Consider the following 20,463-nt stretch of genomic DNA (forward strand, 5'->3'; position numbering starts at 1 on the left):
TGATTTAAACCTGATATTTTAGTGTTGATTTTTCTTTCTATTGGAAGCAAATATAAATTTATCATGGATCTTATAGCATCTATTTTTCTTAGAGTTGTATTTTACTAATAAAATGTAAAGCTACTGAGTTTTATCCATATTTCATGTATTTAAGAAAAACAACTTTACAACCCACACAGTCATTGTATTTGCTGTTTTCTTGGACACTCAAATGAACCCCCACTGAACACATATCCTTAGAAGCACTAACTTCTGCTGTGTTCACGCTTATCTAATACTGTAGGTGCTCAACTGGTACTTGCTGAATTATGAGTGGACCAGTGAAAACTGTGCTAACCAGCCTTCTCTTTCACTGCTGGAATTAGAACTCAAACCAGGTCATGGGACTTGCACCAGAGCTGGGGAGACAATTCTAGAATATTTTGCTGAACACTTTGACAGCTGAAGATTCTCTAGAAATTCCTTCAGTTTAAGAACTTAGGTTAATTTGTTTGCACATTTGTGAATAAATATTTCTAATGCTCAATTTATAGAATGATCCACATCTCTTGCCTAAGTTTCAAATTCACTGGAGACTATGCTTTTTTGTTTAGAGCATTTTAGTTAATGTCTCACATACGGCTTTCCATGCTTTGGTTTTCATTACAGTTCAGTATCTTTAAACCATAAGGATTTCTGAAATGGATTTTCAGAAACACCCTCAAAATAAAACTTCTATTTTATCATATATCTTACTTATTTTAGATGTCAAAGTCTTGATAAAGAAGAAAATTTAGTCTACTGGATGAATTCATTTTTTTCAACTTCAGTCTTATGTAAAGATGAGTAATCTATGGCTAATGGGTCAAATCAAGCCTGTTGCCTATTTTTGGTAAATAAAGTTTTATTGGCACACAAATAGCACATTCAACTCTTCAGTTGTTTACATACTATCTATGCCTGCTTCTGCACAACAGCAGAGATAGAGACCATATGGCGGCTGACAAGACCTAAAATATGTACTAACTGGTCATTTATGAAAACAAAGCCAAGTTTGCCAGCTTCTTGCCTTAGCCTTCTCTCTGAGAATAATCTGCACAGACAACATAAATAGCAAATATTATTGCACAGCTGCAACATGCAGTGGAGATGTTGCTCTTTTTAGACACATTTGATGTCTCTTTAAAAACCGTGTAAAATACGAGCTGGCAGCATCATGATCCTGTTTTAGATGAGAAGGCTGAGGCATCAACAAGTTCTTTTAGGTTACTAGTAAGAAAAACCTATTGATGATTCTTACTATTCACAAAGCATCAAATTTTGAAAACACTTAACTACAATTCCAAAATGATGGTCACAAGACAAAAGTCAAAACTGGCAAGATATGTAAACAACTATTGTCACTAAAATCATCGGGAACGACATAAAGTTCAAGAAGTTTACAACAACCACGAGTTTGAAGACGAAGGGCTATTTCTAAGAAAAAAAAAAAGAATATCACTTACACCAACTAGAGGTATGTATGGCAAACCAACTTTGAAAACAAGGAATGACTAGCTTCTTCAAATATCCAATTCAATTAAAATTTAACTAAACTGTAGAGTAGATAATTGTGACAATAATTGGAAATACAAAGATAATTTCTTTGTTTTCTTTTAAATAAAGATGATTTCTGTCTTTTAAAAAGACAAAAAACCCAGGAAGAGTTGGCAATTAAAAACGACCAATAGAAGCCCATTCGGATTGACTATGAAGTGTAACACACTAACAAGGCACCAATGTAGTTCTCAGAATTGCTGAGCAGGTTGAAGAAATGTGTAAGAAATAAGGCTTTCAGTCAAGAACTAAAAGTTAAAACCGGCCATAAGGTCGGGCGGTGGTGGCGCACGCCTTTAATCCCAGCACTTGGGAGGCAGAGGCAGGCGGATCTCTGTGAGTTCGAGGCCAGCCTGGTCTACAAGAGCTAGGTCCAGGACAGGCTCTAAAAAAGCTGCAGAGAAACCCTGTCTCGAAAAACCAAAAAAAAAAAAAAAAACGGCCATAAGAGAAGCATGGACAAGATAGGCACTACTGTGGCTTTCTAAACCGAGTGTCTTCTTGTGCACTGCATCCTTTACTGTCCTTCACTGTGCTTAAGCTTTTATATTCAGCTCTAGTCACAAGCATCCAATTAGTCATATTTGGGTTTTGCGTCATTTCCTGTGTGGGCAGGAGAAAGCAATTTATTTCTTGGATTTTGTTGTGGTGTGGGCCAGGCTTCACATTCCATCAAGATTCATATTGTACTGCAGGGAACTAACTCCACCAAATCAGAAAGGGGCTTCAGTTGCTTGCAAGACTCCCCTCATGAGACAAATGCTCCACTAGCCATGGTATCTCACAAGATTAGCTGAAAGCTTCTGGGGAAAGAGAGTTGCCTAATTCTCAGAAGCACTATTCAAACACACACACACACACACACACACACACACACACACACACACTATATATATATATGTAGTACTAACTACTCGACATCTATAAAAGCTCCTTTTGGGTTTCCTTCTTAATTTTTTTAAAGCAGCCATTAAGGTGAAATTTGAATTCTCATTTTTCTCTCCTACTTCCCACTCTCCTTTCTCTGTCTACTGTCTACTAGGATTTATTCTGCAAAGTCAGAATTGGTCAGTTAACTCTGGCTCCCCAAAGTTCAAAAAAAACTCTACAGCACAAACTCAGCAAGAAAGATCTGTAAGAGATGCTGAGATGCAATTCTGGTCTAACTGCCCAAGCCGGGAGTTTTATGTAACAAAACACATAAACCCAAACTCGAATACACACAGTAACAGATCTGGAAGTGGTTTGTTCCCTAAGGGTTCATGCGCTGAAAGCTTGGTTCTCAGGGTGGTGGTGTGAAAGCTGGTGAAATTTTGGGTGTGTGCGTGGTTGCTACTTTATTATCTAAGGCTAGGTGCTGCCCCTGGGAAGGGATTTAGGTAGTTCTTGGAGAGGCCAACTATGAAAGCCTGAATCTGACCTCTCAGCTCCCTAGCCTAGCTTCACTGTCCTGTGGCTGGTTCCCACACTCCCACCTCTGAATCTTGCCATCACTATGATGTGACACCGCCAACAGGGACCTCACCAGAACTGAGGCAGTGTCAGCTCCATGCTCCTGAACTTCCAGAGCTGTGAACTAATTAAGCCACTTTCCCTAGTACTAAGTTGGATATTTTAGATAGTTCATTCTAGCATGTTAAAAAGCTGACCGACAAAAGCAGAAATTTACCAAGCAGATGGAGCAGGACAAAACCCCCACCATTCCCACAGCAGGAATAGCTAGTATAGAGTACTCCATTCGAAAACACAGAGTTGACTTTGAAAAAGTATATTCATTTCAGATTTAGAAAAACCGAACTCAAGTCCCAATTCTAGTAGCAAGGTCCTAGTTAAGGCTTTTAACGTGCAAGTTTTCCTTATGTAGTGTTGGACTAGATGTTACTTTTTGTTGTTCTTATTCTAAAACACTTTTAAAACTTAGCATACAAAGTAATAATCTGAATCATGGATGCTCACACATCTCTCAATATATGCTGTGCTAGCTGATCCTTTCCCTGCATCCCATCACAGGGTCTCCTCCTTTACTCAGTTTCCTCCCTTTGCATTCATGTTGTACGGATCCTATTACCCTATCTTTGCCCCCATTCCCTTCAGATTCCTTTCTTCTCAAGATCTCCCTTCTGGTTTCATGGCCTACACACATTTTTAGATGGTTTACATATGAGAGAAAATAGTACTTGTCTTTCTAAGATTTGCTTACTTAATATAATAACTTACAGTTCCATCCACTTCTCTGCAAATGTTATAATTTCACTTTCTTTATGCCTGTATAAATTTTATTCTGAAAATACACATTTCCTTAATCCATTCATCTGTTGATGTTCAAGTTAATTAGGTGTCTTTTAAGTGGCTTTGCTTATAAACATACAAATATTAACAACAGCTAATAAGCATTGAAAATTACCATGCGTGCTTGCTAGTTTTATGTCAACTTGACAAAGGCTACAGTCATTTGAGAGGAGAGACACTCAGTTGAGAAAAAATGCTTCCATAGATCATGTTGTAGGACATTTTCTTAATTAGTGATTGGTGGGAGAGGGCATGGCCCATTATGGGTGGTGTCACCCCCGGGCTAGGGGTCCTAGATTCTATAAAATACAGCAGGCTAAGTAAGCCATAAGGAACAAGTCAGGAATCAGCACTCCTGCATGGACTCTACATCAGCTCCTGCATCCAGGTTCCGGGCCTAACTGAGTTTCTGCTTCGGTTTCCCTCAATGGAATGTGAATTTGGATATGTAAGTCAAATAAACCTCTTCCTCAAGTTGCCTTTGGTCACAATAATAATAACCATAACTAAGACATCATGACAGTCACAATATTATATAATTCAGTAAACTACACTCAAAGAGATATACTGGGAACAAAACTTACATGACAAAAAACTCAATTTATAGGATTCACATAATTTATAAATGGGCCAATGATATAATTTTATAAAATGAACAAATGTACAAATAAATGGAATCAGATGTTGTGGGACACACCTTAACTGTAGGACCAGAAAGGGTAAGTCAGTTCAGGGCGAGGCTAGGTACAGAGCAAGTTCCAGGACAGACTGGACTAAAGAATAAGATTCAAAACAAAAAAAAAAAGGTGGGAAGAAAAAGAAAAACAAGTAGAGAAAGAATACAAATGGCTAATAATGTCCTAAAATGTTCAACCTTTATCAAAATACAAATTAAAGCAACATACCATTTTTTACCTATCCAATGGCGAAATCAAAAAGTTTAGTGATATTTAGGGCTGTTCACAGTGCATTGTCCATGTGTACCTAAAGACATCAAACTTTTTACACTCAAAATGTGGATCTATTCTCAAAAGTTGTTAAAATACAAACATGATCACCCTAATATTGTTTAATGTAAAAATAAACTAGAAATAAAAGGCTTATCATAAATAATTCATTATATCATACCCATACAATGAAATATTACATACCATTTCAGAGTAACTAATTTCAATATATAGCATGCTTAGATAAATTAAGGAACTAAGAGCAAGTGCAGAGTGTTTAAAAAACTTTTAAGTGGAGAAAATGGACGACTAAGTGAATTTCCAAAGTTTTTCTGAGATTAACTATACACACCACTTTAGAATGCTTAACTTTGCTCACAGCTCAGAGGCTGGGATGAGAGGTCTTCAACTTTTAGTCCCAACTGCTGCATTTTCAAATCTGTGTCTGAAGTAATCTGACTTTGATGCCCCATCCCCGTGTGTGTGTGTGTGCGCACGTGTAGGCCAGGAGTTGATGGCTGTCTTCCTTGATCATTATCCACCAATTCACTAAAGTAGGGTCCTAAACCCAGAATTTGCTGATTCAGCTCATCTAGCTAGCCAGCTTTTTCTAGAGATCCTTTTTCTGCATCCTGGGGCCAAAGAACTGAACTCCAGTCCTCAGGCTTGGACAAGTACATTATCTGCTGGGCCATCTCCCTAAGCACCTCATTTTACTTCTTAAGATTACTAGGATAGTAGGATTATGATCTAATTTTTGTTTTCTGTATATTTTTGAAAGATCCTGTTAATATTTCATCTGAGAAAAAAGACAAAGTATAATAGAAAGATAAATATTTAAACTGCATTAAATTTCACCAATAGCACCTTTATTTCCCAAAAGCTGATAAAAGCTTTCTTACAGGCAAGTGATAAAATGTTGTAAGAAAAACATTTAATTTAATTTTAAAATGTTTTAAAAAGTAAACAAGTTGACATAAAGCAACAAATGGCGGACTCTGGACCACTTTAAAATTGGCCTCTCTCTTTTTAGAGAAGTGGAAAAAGATCCCAGTAAGTCTTGCAGTTTCCAAAGATTAGACTTGATACATCTCTCTTGACTCAAGAGAGCCAGTCCTTCACATGGTGAGCTCCTGTTGCTTGCCAAGCCGATTAGAGTGTCAAAGGCAGATGTAATTAGAATGGGGGTTGGAGAGAAACCACAGAGAAAGGAAGTTAGAGACCTAATGTACAGTGTTTCACAGCCAGAGAAACAGAAGTACACATCAACCAGAGAGTGTACATATTAGAGCTGTTGGAGAAGCTACAGGCTACTCATCAGCACAACTCACCAGCACGCCACTGAAGGAACCTTGGATCCTCAAAGGCTATGGTAGAGTCTATCTCTAAATAGCCTCAAGGGACCATTATCATCCTGCCCAATCTTTAATTTTTATATACACAGCAGCAACACATCTCCTTAGTTATCTGAGACTATTTAGAAGTGAAGGCCAAGAATATATGAATTCTGGAATCAAGGAATTCTGAAAGCCCTTCATAGCCTGTGAAAGTCTCACTCCTACTACCTGCTCGAGAACTTCAAGATCTTGGGCGAATTACTTAGTTTTACCTCTAGATGTCTAAAATTACACTCATGGGTTGATGTGATAATAATATCTACATATTACACCACAAAGGTCAAATATAGAAAATGTTAAGAACACATTCTTTTTTAAAGTGTTTAAGCAATTACGAATAGACATTTCAGTAACTTAGTTATCCATTTCTTCCTAAAGTTAACATACACCATTACCTTTTTCTGGATGATCACAAATACAAACATAAGTACTAAGTTTATGATTATAAAAAAATTTTCTGGGGGCTGGAGAGATGGCTCAGCGGTTAAGAGCACTGACTGCTCTTCCAGAGGACCAGGGTTCAATTCCCAGCACCCACATGGCAGCTCACAACTGTCTGAAGATCCAGTTCCAGGGGATCTGACACCTTTACACCAATGCACATAAAATAAAGTTAAATTAAAAAAAAAAGTATAAAATTTTTTCACAAGCTACCAAATAATCATCATACAGACACATACTGTACAAGACAGTCTGATGAGAATTTAAATTTACCAGATACTTGTCTTTATGCTAATTATTTCTAAACTGTTACATGTAATAAAAAAGCCTTCTCTGTCTTCATGCAGTCAGGACTAAGTTCTTCTACCAAGCCTCTTATTTTCTTAATGGGTTGACTCTAAGCCTTAGTAAGCTAAGAAAATGAAAAAAAAAAAAAAAAAACCCAACTACTTCAAAGCAGACTGATACAGCTTTGAAAAAAGTGCATTCTTTGGATATGACCAGCCTTTGGTTTAAATCCAAGTTGGGTTAGTCTGCAACCTTGTCAGATGAACTTCTCCAAAACTCACTTTTCCCATTCTTAAAATGGGAATATAGAAACAGGATGGTAGGCCGGGCGGTGGTGGCGCACACCTTTAATCCCAGCACTTGGGAGGCAGGATCAGGCAGTTTGAGGCCAACCTGGTCTAGAAGAGCTAGTTCCAGGATAGGCTCCAAAGATTCAGAGAAACCCTGTCTCAGAAAAAAAAGAAGAAAGAAAGAAAGAAAGAAAGAAAGAAAGAAAGAAAGAAAAAGGATGGTAAAAAAATACATTAGAAAATGATAGAAAATGAGTAAAAAAAATCTGAGTGCTTTCTACCACTGTGGAACATAAACTACCCAGGGATGGTAATCACTACCACATAGCTAGTGAAGTTTATTAGAGCCAAAGCTAAGGGAGAATTTCCTGCTAGGAAGATAAACTTTTAATGTGTGAAACTCCTTAGGGTTACACTGGAGATACGAGGATACAAAACAACATAGCATCTACCGTCCAGAGGCTCAGGGCCTAACGCAGGACAAATACAAAGCAACATCACAGTGACCTGCAAATGAAACAACAATTAAGAAGCTGAGTTCCCTTCCAAGTTGAATTTTTTCCCCCCTGGAAGAGGTGATACTGAGGCTAAGAGGACAAATAGGAAGTTAGCTTGGAGGCTAACTTGTGAAGCTGACTTGGCTGAACAGGATGTAAGTGCACACGGACAAATCTACTGCAAGAAATACATGTCAGGGTCTGGAGCAGAGTCTCCAGACAGGCGAGGAAAACAGGCTCTCAACACATCACAATGGTCCAGTAAACCAAAAGACAGGGGAGCTGCAAGTGAAGCAGAGGCTAAGATGCAGAATCCACAATCAAGTTAGAAAAGGAAGTTCACTGAGAAAAATAACATGCTTAAATAAATCCTGATCCCTTCAGCTAACTATCTAAGATGCCCAGGATGGGGTTGGGCAAACTAAGTCAAGAAAACAGAGTGTGGGCTGGAGAACTGCAGCAGCGAACGTGAAGTGGCGCTGAGACTGGGAAAGTGACATCGGAGGCTCTGACAACCGTCAGCTCTGCAGGAGAATCCCCCAGTTTCCACCTGGACTGAACCGTTTGGTCAGGAAGTTAACATGGAGACTATAGAAACAATTTCAAGCATGTTATTTTGTAACCAAGTTCAGTTAGTCTTATCAATATTTTGTATTTCAAATCACTTAAGTTTGAGCAGGCCAGGAAAAACCAAGGCCACTCATTTTGAGAGAGCAGTGTGGTGATCCACACTACTGGTTGATGTTTTCTTTCACCCAGCATTCAAAGAGGTGGCGGTTCAGGTTTCAGTCTAATGCTAAGGCGGTTTAGAAGGCAGCCTGTCTCAAACATCCACTGTAGGCAACTAACATGGCAAAAGTCTAAACTGTAATGACATCAAGGGGAGAAAAGACTATCAGCCTTGTATAATCATGTGGTTGTTTTGAAACAAAACCCAAACAACCAGCCCCCCCACCCCCAATAAACCTGCTTCTGCTTGCTTTCCTACCACAGGCCCATGAAGCAGGATGCCTCGGCTCACACCTTTGAAGAATTGAAATCCTGACCACAGGCTCACATTTTGGGAAGACGACCAAGATGCTCACAGCTGTCATAAACTTATACTTCCAGGAAATCATTTTAAAATCTACTAAGGTCTCCTTAAGATTAAAAAAGGTGCAGTTTTTAAGATCCAAAGGCAGGTTAGCTTAGAACTTTTCAAGTTCCTCACAAAGTGAATTTGTTTCTATTAATTTGGGTTTCGCCCCGAATTTGGCTTTCTTAATCATATTTTCTTACCCGCAAATACAGCATGAGTAGAAGTCCGCAGTACCGTTTACTACACGCACACGGGCTCCAGATGAAATCAATGGTGGACCCAAAGTTAAAATGCCTCTGAAAAACTCCTCAGATTTCCTAACCACTACAGATGCCAAATGACAACCTTATCACTCGAAGCGAATAACACACACACACACACACCCCACTGTGTAGTGGAGGGGAGGAAAAAGGCCACACCCAAGTGACACCAAGTTTCAGAAATTCAACTCTGGCTATTTTGAGCACTTCATTTCACGGTTAGCGAAACGTCTCCGGCTTCTTTCTATTCCCACCAGGCCCCAAGTTCAAGAAATCGTTCCGGATTCTAACTGCTTAGGTTACTTCTTAGTAACCCGCAAGTCCAAGATGGAGAACGGTCTCATTCAAAGAAAAGATTGCAGTAACGGGTCTCATAACGATCGAGAGAGGCCACCAAGGCGCCAGGTACCCGAGGGGGCCAGCAAGGCCACGGCCGCCGTGAGCGGCGCGGCGGTTACCTGGCACCGAGCGGCAGCGTCTCCCCAGCCTGCCTGGCGGCCGGCGCGCTCCGGGCTTCACGGCCCCGCCACCTCCGCGCATCCCCGCTCACCTTGGCCACGTAGTCCTTCACCTCGTCCAAGTCCCCGTTCTTCAGGGCCCACATGAACTCCTTGTCGCACATCACTGCAGCGGGCTGAGCCGGCAGGCCGGGCACAAGTGGCGGGTACGCCCAACAAGGGGACACGAGGAAACGACGCGCCTCGGGCCGCCGCGTGGGCGAGGCTGTGGGCCGCGACGACCGTTGGGGCGGGAGAAAGTTCTTTTGCAGCCGCTGGGCCCAGCCGAACAGGTTCCGCCTGGCTAGGGGAGAAGCAGGACGTTTGCACTTCCGGTTCACGCCCCGCTAGGATCCGCCTCCAACTTCCTCTTCCTCTTCCTCTCGCCGGAACGCCCCGCTCCGGACCCCGCCCCGGCTGCCTACCTCCGAGGGCCACTTGTGCGCAGGCTCAGTGTCCGGGCTTGCCAACGCGGAGATGAGGAGGGGCGTGGTCCAGTGGGCGGGGCCGGGAGGCTGAGTGACAGAGATCTTGGAGGTTCCGGATGTCAGGGACAAAACCTGGGACAGTTACAAAGTTTTGGGTGAGATTTAGGATGCTCCCAGTCCACTGCAGAAGGGAAAATGTTAGTTTTCGAGGACTCACTTTCTAATAACGCCAAGAAATGTTTACTTAAGTCGTCTCCGTCTCTCCCACTTTAAATCATTAACAAAGCAAAACAAACAGAACAACCCACTCTCAAAAAAATTTTGAGAATTTCATCTATACGCACAATGTGTTTTGATCAAATCCACCCCAGATTCTGTCCTTTCCCTCCCCATCCCCACCACCACTTTTCCTTCCCAATTTTATCCTCCCTCTCCTAAAAAAAAAACAAAAACAAACCCCGAAAATAAACCGCCCCCAAAACAAACAAACGAAAACTTTATTTTTATTTATGTGTATGAGTGTTTTGCTTCAGTCTGTGTACTTATGTGCACTACATGTGTGCAGGTGCCCGAGGAGACAAGGAGAGGCATCAGATCTCGGAGCTGAAGCTACAGTTGTGAGCTTCCATCTAGACCATGCTGGAAATCAAACCTGGGTCCTCTGCAAGAGCAGCAATAAGTGCTCTTAACCTCTGAGTCATCTTTCCAACACTTCTTTTTGTTTTGAGCCCACCGAGGCTGCTTAGTGCTTCCTGTGTGTGCATGCTGTGTGTGTGCATGTAGGACCTGCTGTGTTTCGCCTTGAGGCCTCATACTGAATTTCTATTCTTAGAAATCTTTGGTTGGGAGGACTCTATCCTCCTTTCTCTCCTACATCCCCATTACCACTCCTGGCTTTTCTCCTTCCTTTCCTCAACTATGCAGTACTGTTTGGGACTCGAGAACCCACTACCCACCAGAAGGAAATAAAAACAAAAGAATAAAGCAAGTTTTGCCCAGAAGGAAATCTTCAACACACAGTTGAGACAACAATGCCAGTTTGTTTCTTTTTAAATTGTATACTTCGGTGGGTAAAGTACAGATCTAAGTATGTGGGCGTGGGTGTGCTACAGTCTCCACGTGGGAGTCAGAGGACAACTTGTGGAAAGAGTTCATTCCTCCTAGTATGTGGGTCCTGAGGACTGACCTTAGGTCACCATCAGACTTTGTTGCACGAATCTCTACTGTCTGAGGCGTCTTGCTAACTCAACAATGAATTTAGCGCATTGGTACTAAACATTATGTTCCGTGGTGGGGACCCTGAGTGTGTGATGGGCATTAAAACTCGGTGTGATTTCCTAGCTAGCAAGCGACATCTAACGTGTTCAGTCTAATTCGCATTAAAAATGTGTGTGGTTTAAAAACCACTTATGTTTTAATTGATTTGTAACTACAGACTATTTTTTTCTGAAGTTAGTTGTGTTCTTAGGATTGGACTGAAATATCTTACAATACAATCACCTGGTGGTTACTATTTTATAATCTTAACGATTCAAGCATGTGTATATACCCAGGAACACTGAGCAAAAAAAAAAAAAAAACTTACTGAAACTGTTATGCATATAGAATATTATTATCCAGTAGATAATTTACTTCTGTTCTACAAAGTCCAGAGGTTGAAAGCACAGAGTAGAACGAAAGCCATAGGATTTTAAGTACATGATGCACTCTGACAGATTTTGTGTCCTCTCCAAGTTATTTAACCCCCCCTTTGCTTCAAATTTCACAGCAAAACAGTGCTGTTTGGTGAGTACGTGTGCATTTGCTATCGTTTAGTAACAACTGAGAAAAGACTTCCCATCACAAAGAAAACCTGTGAATTGTTAACAGCCGCTTACAGTGTTGTTCATTCTAACTCTGATGGCTGAGAATATGAGTCTATATGCCCGACAACAACTTCTTTCTAGAAGGAAACTTCAGTAAAAAAAAGAAAAAAAAGATGAGGCAATTTTGATTCCTTAGAAACTTTCCCGGGAGATCTCTGAGTTACAGGCCAGGGCAGCTCTTGGCTCGCCACGAGACTTCTGTGTGATCTACTTTTACACTCAGTGTTTCAGTGGATTGTCCCAAGCTCGGCATGTTTAAAATAGACTCCTGTGGCATAGATTCTGAACTTCAATAACTCTCTGGTCTTCCTGTTCTATAAATCCTACCAGTCACCTGCTCACTAAAACCAGAAACATGAAAGTCATGATAGCTCCGGCTAGTCCCAACTTTCCCCTACCCCAACCTTTAAAACCCCACAAAATACTTTGAAATTGGTTGACTTCTTGTAGATTTCAGTACTGACCCCAACTTTTGCCCAAGCTGTTATCGCTGTCTGCAAAAGAGATCGCTATAGCAGATCCCAGTTTTACTTTCACCCTGTTGCAGGCCATTTGTTTCCATACAGAGTCACTGTTTTAAGCCCAAGGAAAGCATTCCTTGTTTAAGTGCTGAGCAGCTTCCTACTGTACGTCTTGTGTGCTCTGCCCCTCAGATCAGGGCCTTCTGTGATCTCCCCTGGATAGTTCAATCCCATGACAGCCCCCTCCCTGCCACCATTGCGGCTTGAGTTTCCACGTATCTCGCCTTCTGTCATTTTCAGAAAAAGCCAGGCACACTCCAGCCTGTGGCCTTCATGTGTGTTATTTCCTGTCTAATTCTTACTGCCTCTTTTCAATCATTGGGATTTGCTTGCAGATGTTACCTTGAAGTGAGATTTCTAAATCTATCTACTTCAGTCATATAGCGCCTGCCCTTTTTGCCAATTCACAATGATGAGTCTAAAGATTTTCATTATTTTTTTTACTTACCTATTTTGGAAGATCTTTATGATATTCAATAAATGCTTCCTTTTGTATGCCAATATCATTCTGGGTGCAAGAGACAGTTGCTCTTCTTGGATTCTTTGTAGTTGAGTAATATCGTGTAACTAATTTTGGACTATTATTATAAGTACAAGTAATAAAGACCACTTTTAGGCTGGCTGGTTCAAGACTCTTTAGCACCCAATTTTCCCTTCTGCTGTAGCAATAGACAACATTCAGGGCAGTGACTACATAGGCAGCCAGGGGTCCTGAAGGAGCATAACCGCAGAGTTTATCCCATCCTACGATGAATATGTAATACAAATAAAATAATTCTTTGGCTTAAACCAATAAGACTTGGATTTGATTTCTGGAGCAGCACTGAGCCAGTCTTAATGAATACAGAACCAATTTCCAGTTTGAAGAAGTGGCTGGAACAAAACCAGTGAATAAATGACTCCCTCTGTCTTAAGGACCAGCTAGTACACAGAAACGGAAATGATAGAAGTTATGAAGATGGTGACTCATAGTCGCAGGAGCAAAAGGTTGGGAAAGACTGTCATGGAAACATGGCGCAGCCTGGGAGCAGATAATGTAACCCATAAACTTGTAGCTGGAGCGGAGGAGGCTGGATCTGGAGGCTCAGTTCTCCGTGTTGGAAATAGTGATTACCTAAAACAGTACAGGAAAAGTTCAGCGTAAAAATAACTGTCCAGTTTGCAAATAAAAATGCAAGGGAGCCCAAGAGATGCCTCAGCAGTTAAGGGTGTGTGCTGCTCTTGGAGAAGGGAGTTCAGGTCCCAGCATCCAGGTTTGGGCAGCTTGTAAGCAACTGCCTGTAACTCCAGAGATCTTATGTCTTCTGTTCTTCATTGTCACCGGCCCTCATGCATACGTTCCCACACACAGATACAGGTATGTACACATAGTTAAAAACAGAATATTTGAAAAACAAAATTTATTATAAGGAGTCAAAAATGTGGAAATATGAACAACTAGAAGAAACAAGTGATTTTCACTTTTAGTTATTAAAAATAAGCAAAAATGAAAGGAGATAGTGAGAAGAAACTGGAGGGGAGAGAGAGTGAGGAGAGACAGACACACACACACACACACACAGAGAGAGAGAGAGAGAGAGAGAAGAGAGAGAGAGAGAGAGAGAGAGAGAGAGAGAGAGAGAGAGAGAGAGAAACAAGGGCTGGTTAGAGTGTAGACTTGAAGATAGGATCACATTCTAGATTAAAGTAGTATTTCCGTGAAACTTTCCAGTAGTACACAATAGCGCGTGTATTGCTAGCCTATAGGCTGGAAGAAACAAGGAAGAAATAAGCAAGGAACGACAATGGCTGGGACACATAGAGCTTACTTGGATCAACTGTAGAAATAGCTGACTGAAGTTCTGAGACTGAGGCCAAAATACCTATCGGTCACATTTGTAGGACACTGTGGATAGTCTTGAAATGAGCCAGGGCCTCTTCCTCTGTCTACAGAAAGTAGTTTGAGAAAGTTGCTGCTTAAACTCCAGTACTTACTCAAGATGACAGGTGAGAGCATGAAAGAACCCTTCAGGAGGGTATAGGTAAGAACTGCCCAAGCCATGAACTGGAGGAGGAAGGTGTATGGATTGGAACTGGGGCCTAATCAAAAGCCATCCCCTCCCCCAAGGGGGCTCCTTGCAACGGCTGTGCAAGGTTGCAAAATAGCCATAGACTATGATTGGTGTCTCTATCCCATTCTTCCTCTTTCTGAATGGGAGTGGCTATTGTGGTTATCATGTTCCCACAGACATCTGCATACCAGGTTCAAGGGAAGGATTCTCTGCTGCTCAGTTCCTATGTCTCCAGGTCAACAAAAGGCATAAAATCCCTCCCGTGAGACCCTGGATGTTGAGCTTGATACTCCACTGCCCTGTATGGTTTGTTTGTTTTGTTTTTGGGGTTCTGAGGATTTGAATCTAGGGCCTTTCACTTGCTAGGAAAGCACTCTACCACTGAGCTACGTTACCCTGTAAAGTTGATGTTCTAATAGCATAAAACTTCTGGGGTTATTTTCCTCAGAAGACATGTTACATTTATTTTGCATGTGGGAAAAAGCATAATAACCTCAATATCTAAGGACCAGAAGGGCAAACTGATTATCACTAGTTTTTGCTCTTGCTTCCTCCTTTGGGGAAGTCACTTTTTGGTCCCTAGGGCGTAAGTGTGGCCTTGTGACTAGTTCTGGCAAGTGAGCTGTGAACGTTTCACATTGAAGAAAACAGCCGGGCATTTGATAGCCATTGCACATTTTCCTGTTTTCCAGATGTAGTGGAGACCATCAACCCAGGTTCTGGAGTAACCCTGTCAAGAAGACTTCCTTGCTACCCATAATAGACATGGAACATCACTGAGGAATGTTTTATACTGAATGTCATTAAAATTTCAGGCATTGCATGCCATAGTGAAATAACACAGTTCATCTTCAATAATACAACTATTTCTTGTCTATCTCTTTTTTTTTTTTTCATGGTTTATTTTTTTTTTTATATTTAAAAATTTCCATCTCCTTCCCTCCTCCTCCCCCCTCCCTCCCCTCCTTCTCCCCTTTCTCTCCCCTCCTTCTCCCCCTTCCCTCCCCTCCCCTCCACCCATACCTCCCCTCCCTCCCTCTCAAGGCCAAGGAGCCATCAGGGTTCCCCACTCTATGCTAAGACCAAGGTCCTCCCAACTCAATATACTACAGGATAGAAGATTAAAAATATATTTCCTTCTCATAGTTTTGAAGGCCAAGAAGCGTAAGATGAGCGCATGATTGAGTGAGGGTCAATTTTTCAGTTTCTCCCCATTGGAGGGGAAAGAGAGAGTTAATATTATATTAACTATGAAATTCCATCCCCGAATTGTGGGCTTGTAGTTGATTTCTTCTTTATACTTGTATAAACTTCCTAAATTTTATAAGTAAGCTATATTTAAGCATATATTTATGGTAGAATATGTTCAATACAGTAGAAGTACCATGATCATTACATTACGTCTATAATGACTGAGCAGGAAGAAGCAATGAAATAGGCCTCATTCTGTTTGTCCTTCAACATAATGCAGACTTAGGACAAATGATCAACACACTTTTATTCAGTGCCCTGAACTGTGTCAGAAACCAGGAAGAATGTGGGATTGAGAATAAGCACGGTGTGAAGGTTTGGATGAGGATGAGCATGTCTTAGCCAGGCTCATCACTGCTTGATGAAGCGCCGTGACCAAAGCAACTTGGGGGGGGGGGTGAAGAACTTACTCGGCCTGTGGTCAGGATGTAATAAATAATAAATGAATAATTTTTCCTCTATAGAAAAAGAATTTATTTGGCTTACGTGTCCTCATCACCTTCAATGACTATTGAAGAAAGATGGGACAAGATCTTAAGCAGGGCAGGGACCTGGAGGCAGGAGATGATACAGAAGCCATGGAGGAGTGCTGCTAACTGACTTGTTCCTCCTGGTTTGCTCAACCTGTTTTTTTTTTTTTTTTTTTTTTTTTTTTTTTTTTTTTTTTTTTTTTTTTGTAGAGCCAAGGATCGCCATGTCAGGGGTGACCCCAAGGACAATGGGCTAAGACATTAATCCTACATCAATCACTAATTAAGAAAATGTCCTATAGGCTTCCCTACAGCCAAATCTTATGGAGCCATTTTCTCCATTGAGAAACTACTTGACATAAAACTAGCCAGTACAGCTCCACCTTCCCTGACTAGGCTCACATGTTTGAATGCTTGCCTCCCAGTTAGAGGAAATGTTTGGGAAGGATTAGGGGGCATGTCTTTGTTGGAGTAGGTGTGGCCTTGTTGCCAGAGGTTTGCCATTGGAAATAAGCTTTGAGGTTTCAAAAGCCCACACCAAGTCTTGATTCCCTGCCTTTCTATCTCTCTGCTGCCTGAGAGCTCAGTTACTGCTCCAGTGCCATGCCTGTCTGCTTCCTGCCATGGTGATCATGGACTAACCCTCTGAAGGCCCCAATTAAATGCTTTCTTTTATAAGAGTTGCCTTGATCATGGTGTCTCTTCATAGCAACAGAACAGTAACTAAGACAAGCTTGGAGGAAAAAGAGAATAAAATAAATTCCTAAGATAATTCAGGTCAGGTGAAGTGTTAGGATGAAGCTTAAGAGTGTGTGGTTATAATGAATGTTGTCTGTGGGAAGTCAACATTAGTTATATAAAGAAGTTGAAGAAGGCTTCTCAGAGAGGGAACATCTAAAGTGAGATAAAGAGTAACTCACTCAATTTTCTGCAGCAGAATGTTCCAGGCAGACAGAACAGCAATCTCAAAGGTCAAGGTAAGCATAGGCTTGGTGGAATCAGGGATTAGGTTGTCTATAATGGTAAAAATGAGCAAGCGAAGAGTCAAGGCAAAGTGTGATGATAATTTGGACCTGCTGAATTGTTCTAAGAAGAAAAACACACATATAAAGTATTATTGATACTTTTCCAACTTAGTGAGAACAACCACAGTGTGGATATAGCACTAAGACTATGTAGAAAATCTATGTGAATATAGCTTTTGGTTTCTCATTTATCTTAAATTCTCTTCAAGTCACATATATTACTGTGTAGACTTAGTGTCCTGATCATCTAGAATTTTAATAATTTCATGTTTTAGGAAGAGCTGTAGTGGTTTTGGTGGGAAATGTCTCCTATAGGTTTAAGTATTTGAACAGCTGATCTCCAGTTGGCGGCACTGTTTGAGATGACTCTGGAACATTTAGGATGTGGTGCCTTGCTGAAGGAAGCTCATCACTGGGGACAATTTCTAGAGTACACAGTCTCAGTGTGTTTCCAGTTGACTCTCTTGGGTTTCTTTATGACAAAACATGATCATCCAGTTTTTGCTCCAGATGATCCCCACCATGCTTTCCTTACCACCATGGACCCCCTCTCTGGACCCTAAGCCATATCTTTCATATGCTGCTTATGGCCAGGTATTTATTGCAGCAACAGAAAAGTAAGCGGTAGAGGTCAAAATGCATTACTGTAGTTGAAAACCAAATAAACTAGAAAACAAGCTGTTTTCTCTGTTATTAACCCACACCCATAGTGGAATCACATACGCCAGGGTTAACCTTTGCTGGTGCCTGAGTTTTGGGTACAGTCTAGGTCGGGATAAATTAGCTCTAAAATGTTAAATTTGCATTCCTAAACTTATATCTGAAAAGCCAAATGTGAAGCTGTTTCATACAGGTGACAAGGATGACTGAAATGGGCCCTGAAGAACCACCTTGCACTGGCGGATTAAGAGTCTGAGGTGTAGCTAGCAAGGTTTGTCACATTGAATTGAGTCTCTGGCACAACTAAAGGTCTCTTTAAGGAAACTAGACTATCATGTGAGTGTTATTAAACAGCCATCCCCTTCATGAGTCCATAACCACAGTAGCAGTAGAGAGACAAGGTAAAGCTGCTCTGACGAACCAGGAATAACTTCCCCCAAACAAGTCTGTAGTTGGAGGGAAGTGGACTTTCTATGAAGCAGACCTTCAACTCACACCAGGAAACCATATATATCTATGACTTTCTTGAACATAATAGTTCTGCTATATCTTGCTTTTTTATTTACTTACTAAAGAACACTCATGTGGCAGGGGACGCAGAATTCATAAAAGCAAATGTGGGCAAATAGACACTAATGTGTGTAGCTGGGTAATCAATACTGTAATTCGCCTGGTTCTGAGGAGATTGATCCATTCCAAAGCCTCTGAAGTGGTGTTTCTTGCTTCTTGTTCTGGGAGGTAACCCAGGGGAACAGTATGAGGTGGAGAGAAGAATGGGTGTCCATGAGGCTTCATGTTTTACTGTCAACTCATCAATGCCCTCCCATGTTCAACAGCAGAGAGCTCTGATTGCCCCCCTCATTTATTACGGTATCACATTTCCTCAGTGATTTCTTTTCCTAGCCAATGCTATATGACATGGAGAAAAATGAAGTTCCTTGGGAAATCTTCAAGTGTTTAGATTCTGCACTGAATTCTAACTGAAAGATTTTGAGCTCCAGGGTTCTGGGGGAAGAGTTTGGATGATTCTGGAAGCTTTAGAGAGATTTATTAATGGAAAAACAAGATAGCAATTCAAATTTCCATGAATCTTGTTTTTATGAAGCAAACTGTCCAAGTCACCAATAAAAATGTCTCATAAATATTAAAATCAGGAAAAATGCATCAGTGTGTATAATATATTTATAAGGAACACATTTGTGTTTTAAATATTATAAGAGTTTGTTCTTTCTATTTGTTATTTCTTTGATCAATTTGATATAAAATTTTGCTCAGCCACAAACCATAATATTGTTCTCCTGAGAAATTTATTTTATGATGATTCATTTTATTTTCTATTCCTAGGCACCAAATAGAAAAATTCTAAACAAAATATGTATTTTTCCTGGTAAATTTGAAGAAGGTCCAATTGTATAATAACTAGTTCTCTACTCTTCTAGACACGCCTGAAGAGATTTACTGTCCATAGAGGTGGGCCAGGAGAAATAAATAATGTATGTTATAATAGGACGTTGTGGTGTTGTAAACAAAATCTTGACTGATACTTTGTCTAGTGCACTTGTTTCAGAGGCTTAGATATATTAGCTACACGAGAGGAAAGTATGGAAAGGAGTTGGGAAGGAAAAGAATAACTATAAATATATTCTATGGCTTTATAGACTGTCAAATGTTCTTACAGTATTTTACCTGAACACCAGGCCTGCAGTTCCTGAAGAAGCCTGTGTCGCTATGTCACCTTGTAGGTGTGGAAATGAAGCAGTGGGAGATCCTTCACTTCGCCAAGCTTCAGGTGGTGGAAGTGGATGTTCACCTTGGTTTTAGTACTGTAGTGGGGAAAAGCGGGCCGGGCAAGTATGGAGGAGTGGGAGCAGGGTTTGAGTTTGATAAAATCCCAGGTTCTAGTGCACATAACAAATACAAATGCTTTAGAATGTTCACGAAAGATCAGAGTATGCTTTCATCTCTTTCAGTCCCAGGCAGGAGGATGAGGGTGAACAGTCAGGATCAGTCTTGCTTCTTAAGCCTGGTGGAGGTGGCACACGCTTTTAATCCTAGCACTTGGGAGGCAGAGGCAGACGAATCTTTACAGACCTGGGAGTTAGAAGATAGGTCTTTCAGCCAAGAAGGGGAGAACTGAACTTTGGACTGACGAAGGGAATCTAGAAGCATCCTCAGTGTCTTAGGGGAGATAATTGCTTGTTTCGAGGAGCTGTCATACTGTATGGTGTTTAGAGACATTGCTAGCTCTACCTAGTAGCTGTCAGGGGCATTGCCTCTCATCCTCACTGTCCCATCTCCAGATGTTAGCTATTGTCCTTAAAGAGGCAGAGCCATTATTTAAAACAAACAAAATTGAATTAAGTAGCCAAGATAGTATGCCTTGAGTTTACCTGCTGATACAGATTGTACCTCATCATCCCCCTCAACGATTAAAGTATAGTTATTCTCTAACTGTGGGCTATTGGTTTCAAAACCTCCTGCAGATAACAAAATACATGCATGCTCCAGTCCCTTATGTAAAATGTCATAGTAGTCACCTTCCCCCAGGCATGTCCTCCCACGGTTGATTTTTCAGGCGTGCCCAAGCTTCTGACATTGAACCATGAGATCATCATCTGTGAAGTTCATGCTTG

The 20,463-nt window shown here is 41.0% G+C and overlaps 1 protein-coding gene across 1 annotated transcript in view; it reads right to left on the minus strand.

Moving 5' to 3' along the window:
* Nucleotides 1-9,911, minus strand: part of Mtpn (myotrophin) — a 34,127-nt gene extending 24,216 nt beyond the window's left edge. The window contains exon 1 of the mRNA XM_038320598.2: nt 9,613-9,911. Within this exon, the coding sequence (XP_038176526.1) occupies nt 9,613-9,684 (72 nt within the window). The 5' untranslated portion in view covers nt 9,685-9,911. The remainder of the gene's footprint in view (nt 1-9,612) is intronic.
* Nucleotides 9,912-20,463: the final 10,552 nt, after the last annotated feature.

This window comes from Arvicola amphibius, chromosome 2 (assembly GCF_903992535.2).
Source record: "Arvicola amphibius chromosome 2, mArvAmp1.2, whole genome shotgun sequence".
NCBI lineage: Eukaryota > Metazoa > Chordata > Mammalia > Rodentia > Cricetidae > Arvicola > Arvicola amphibius.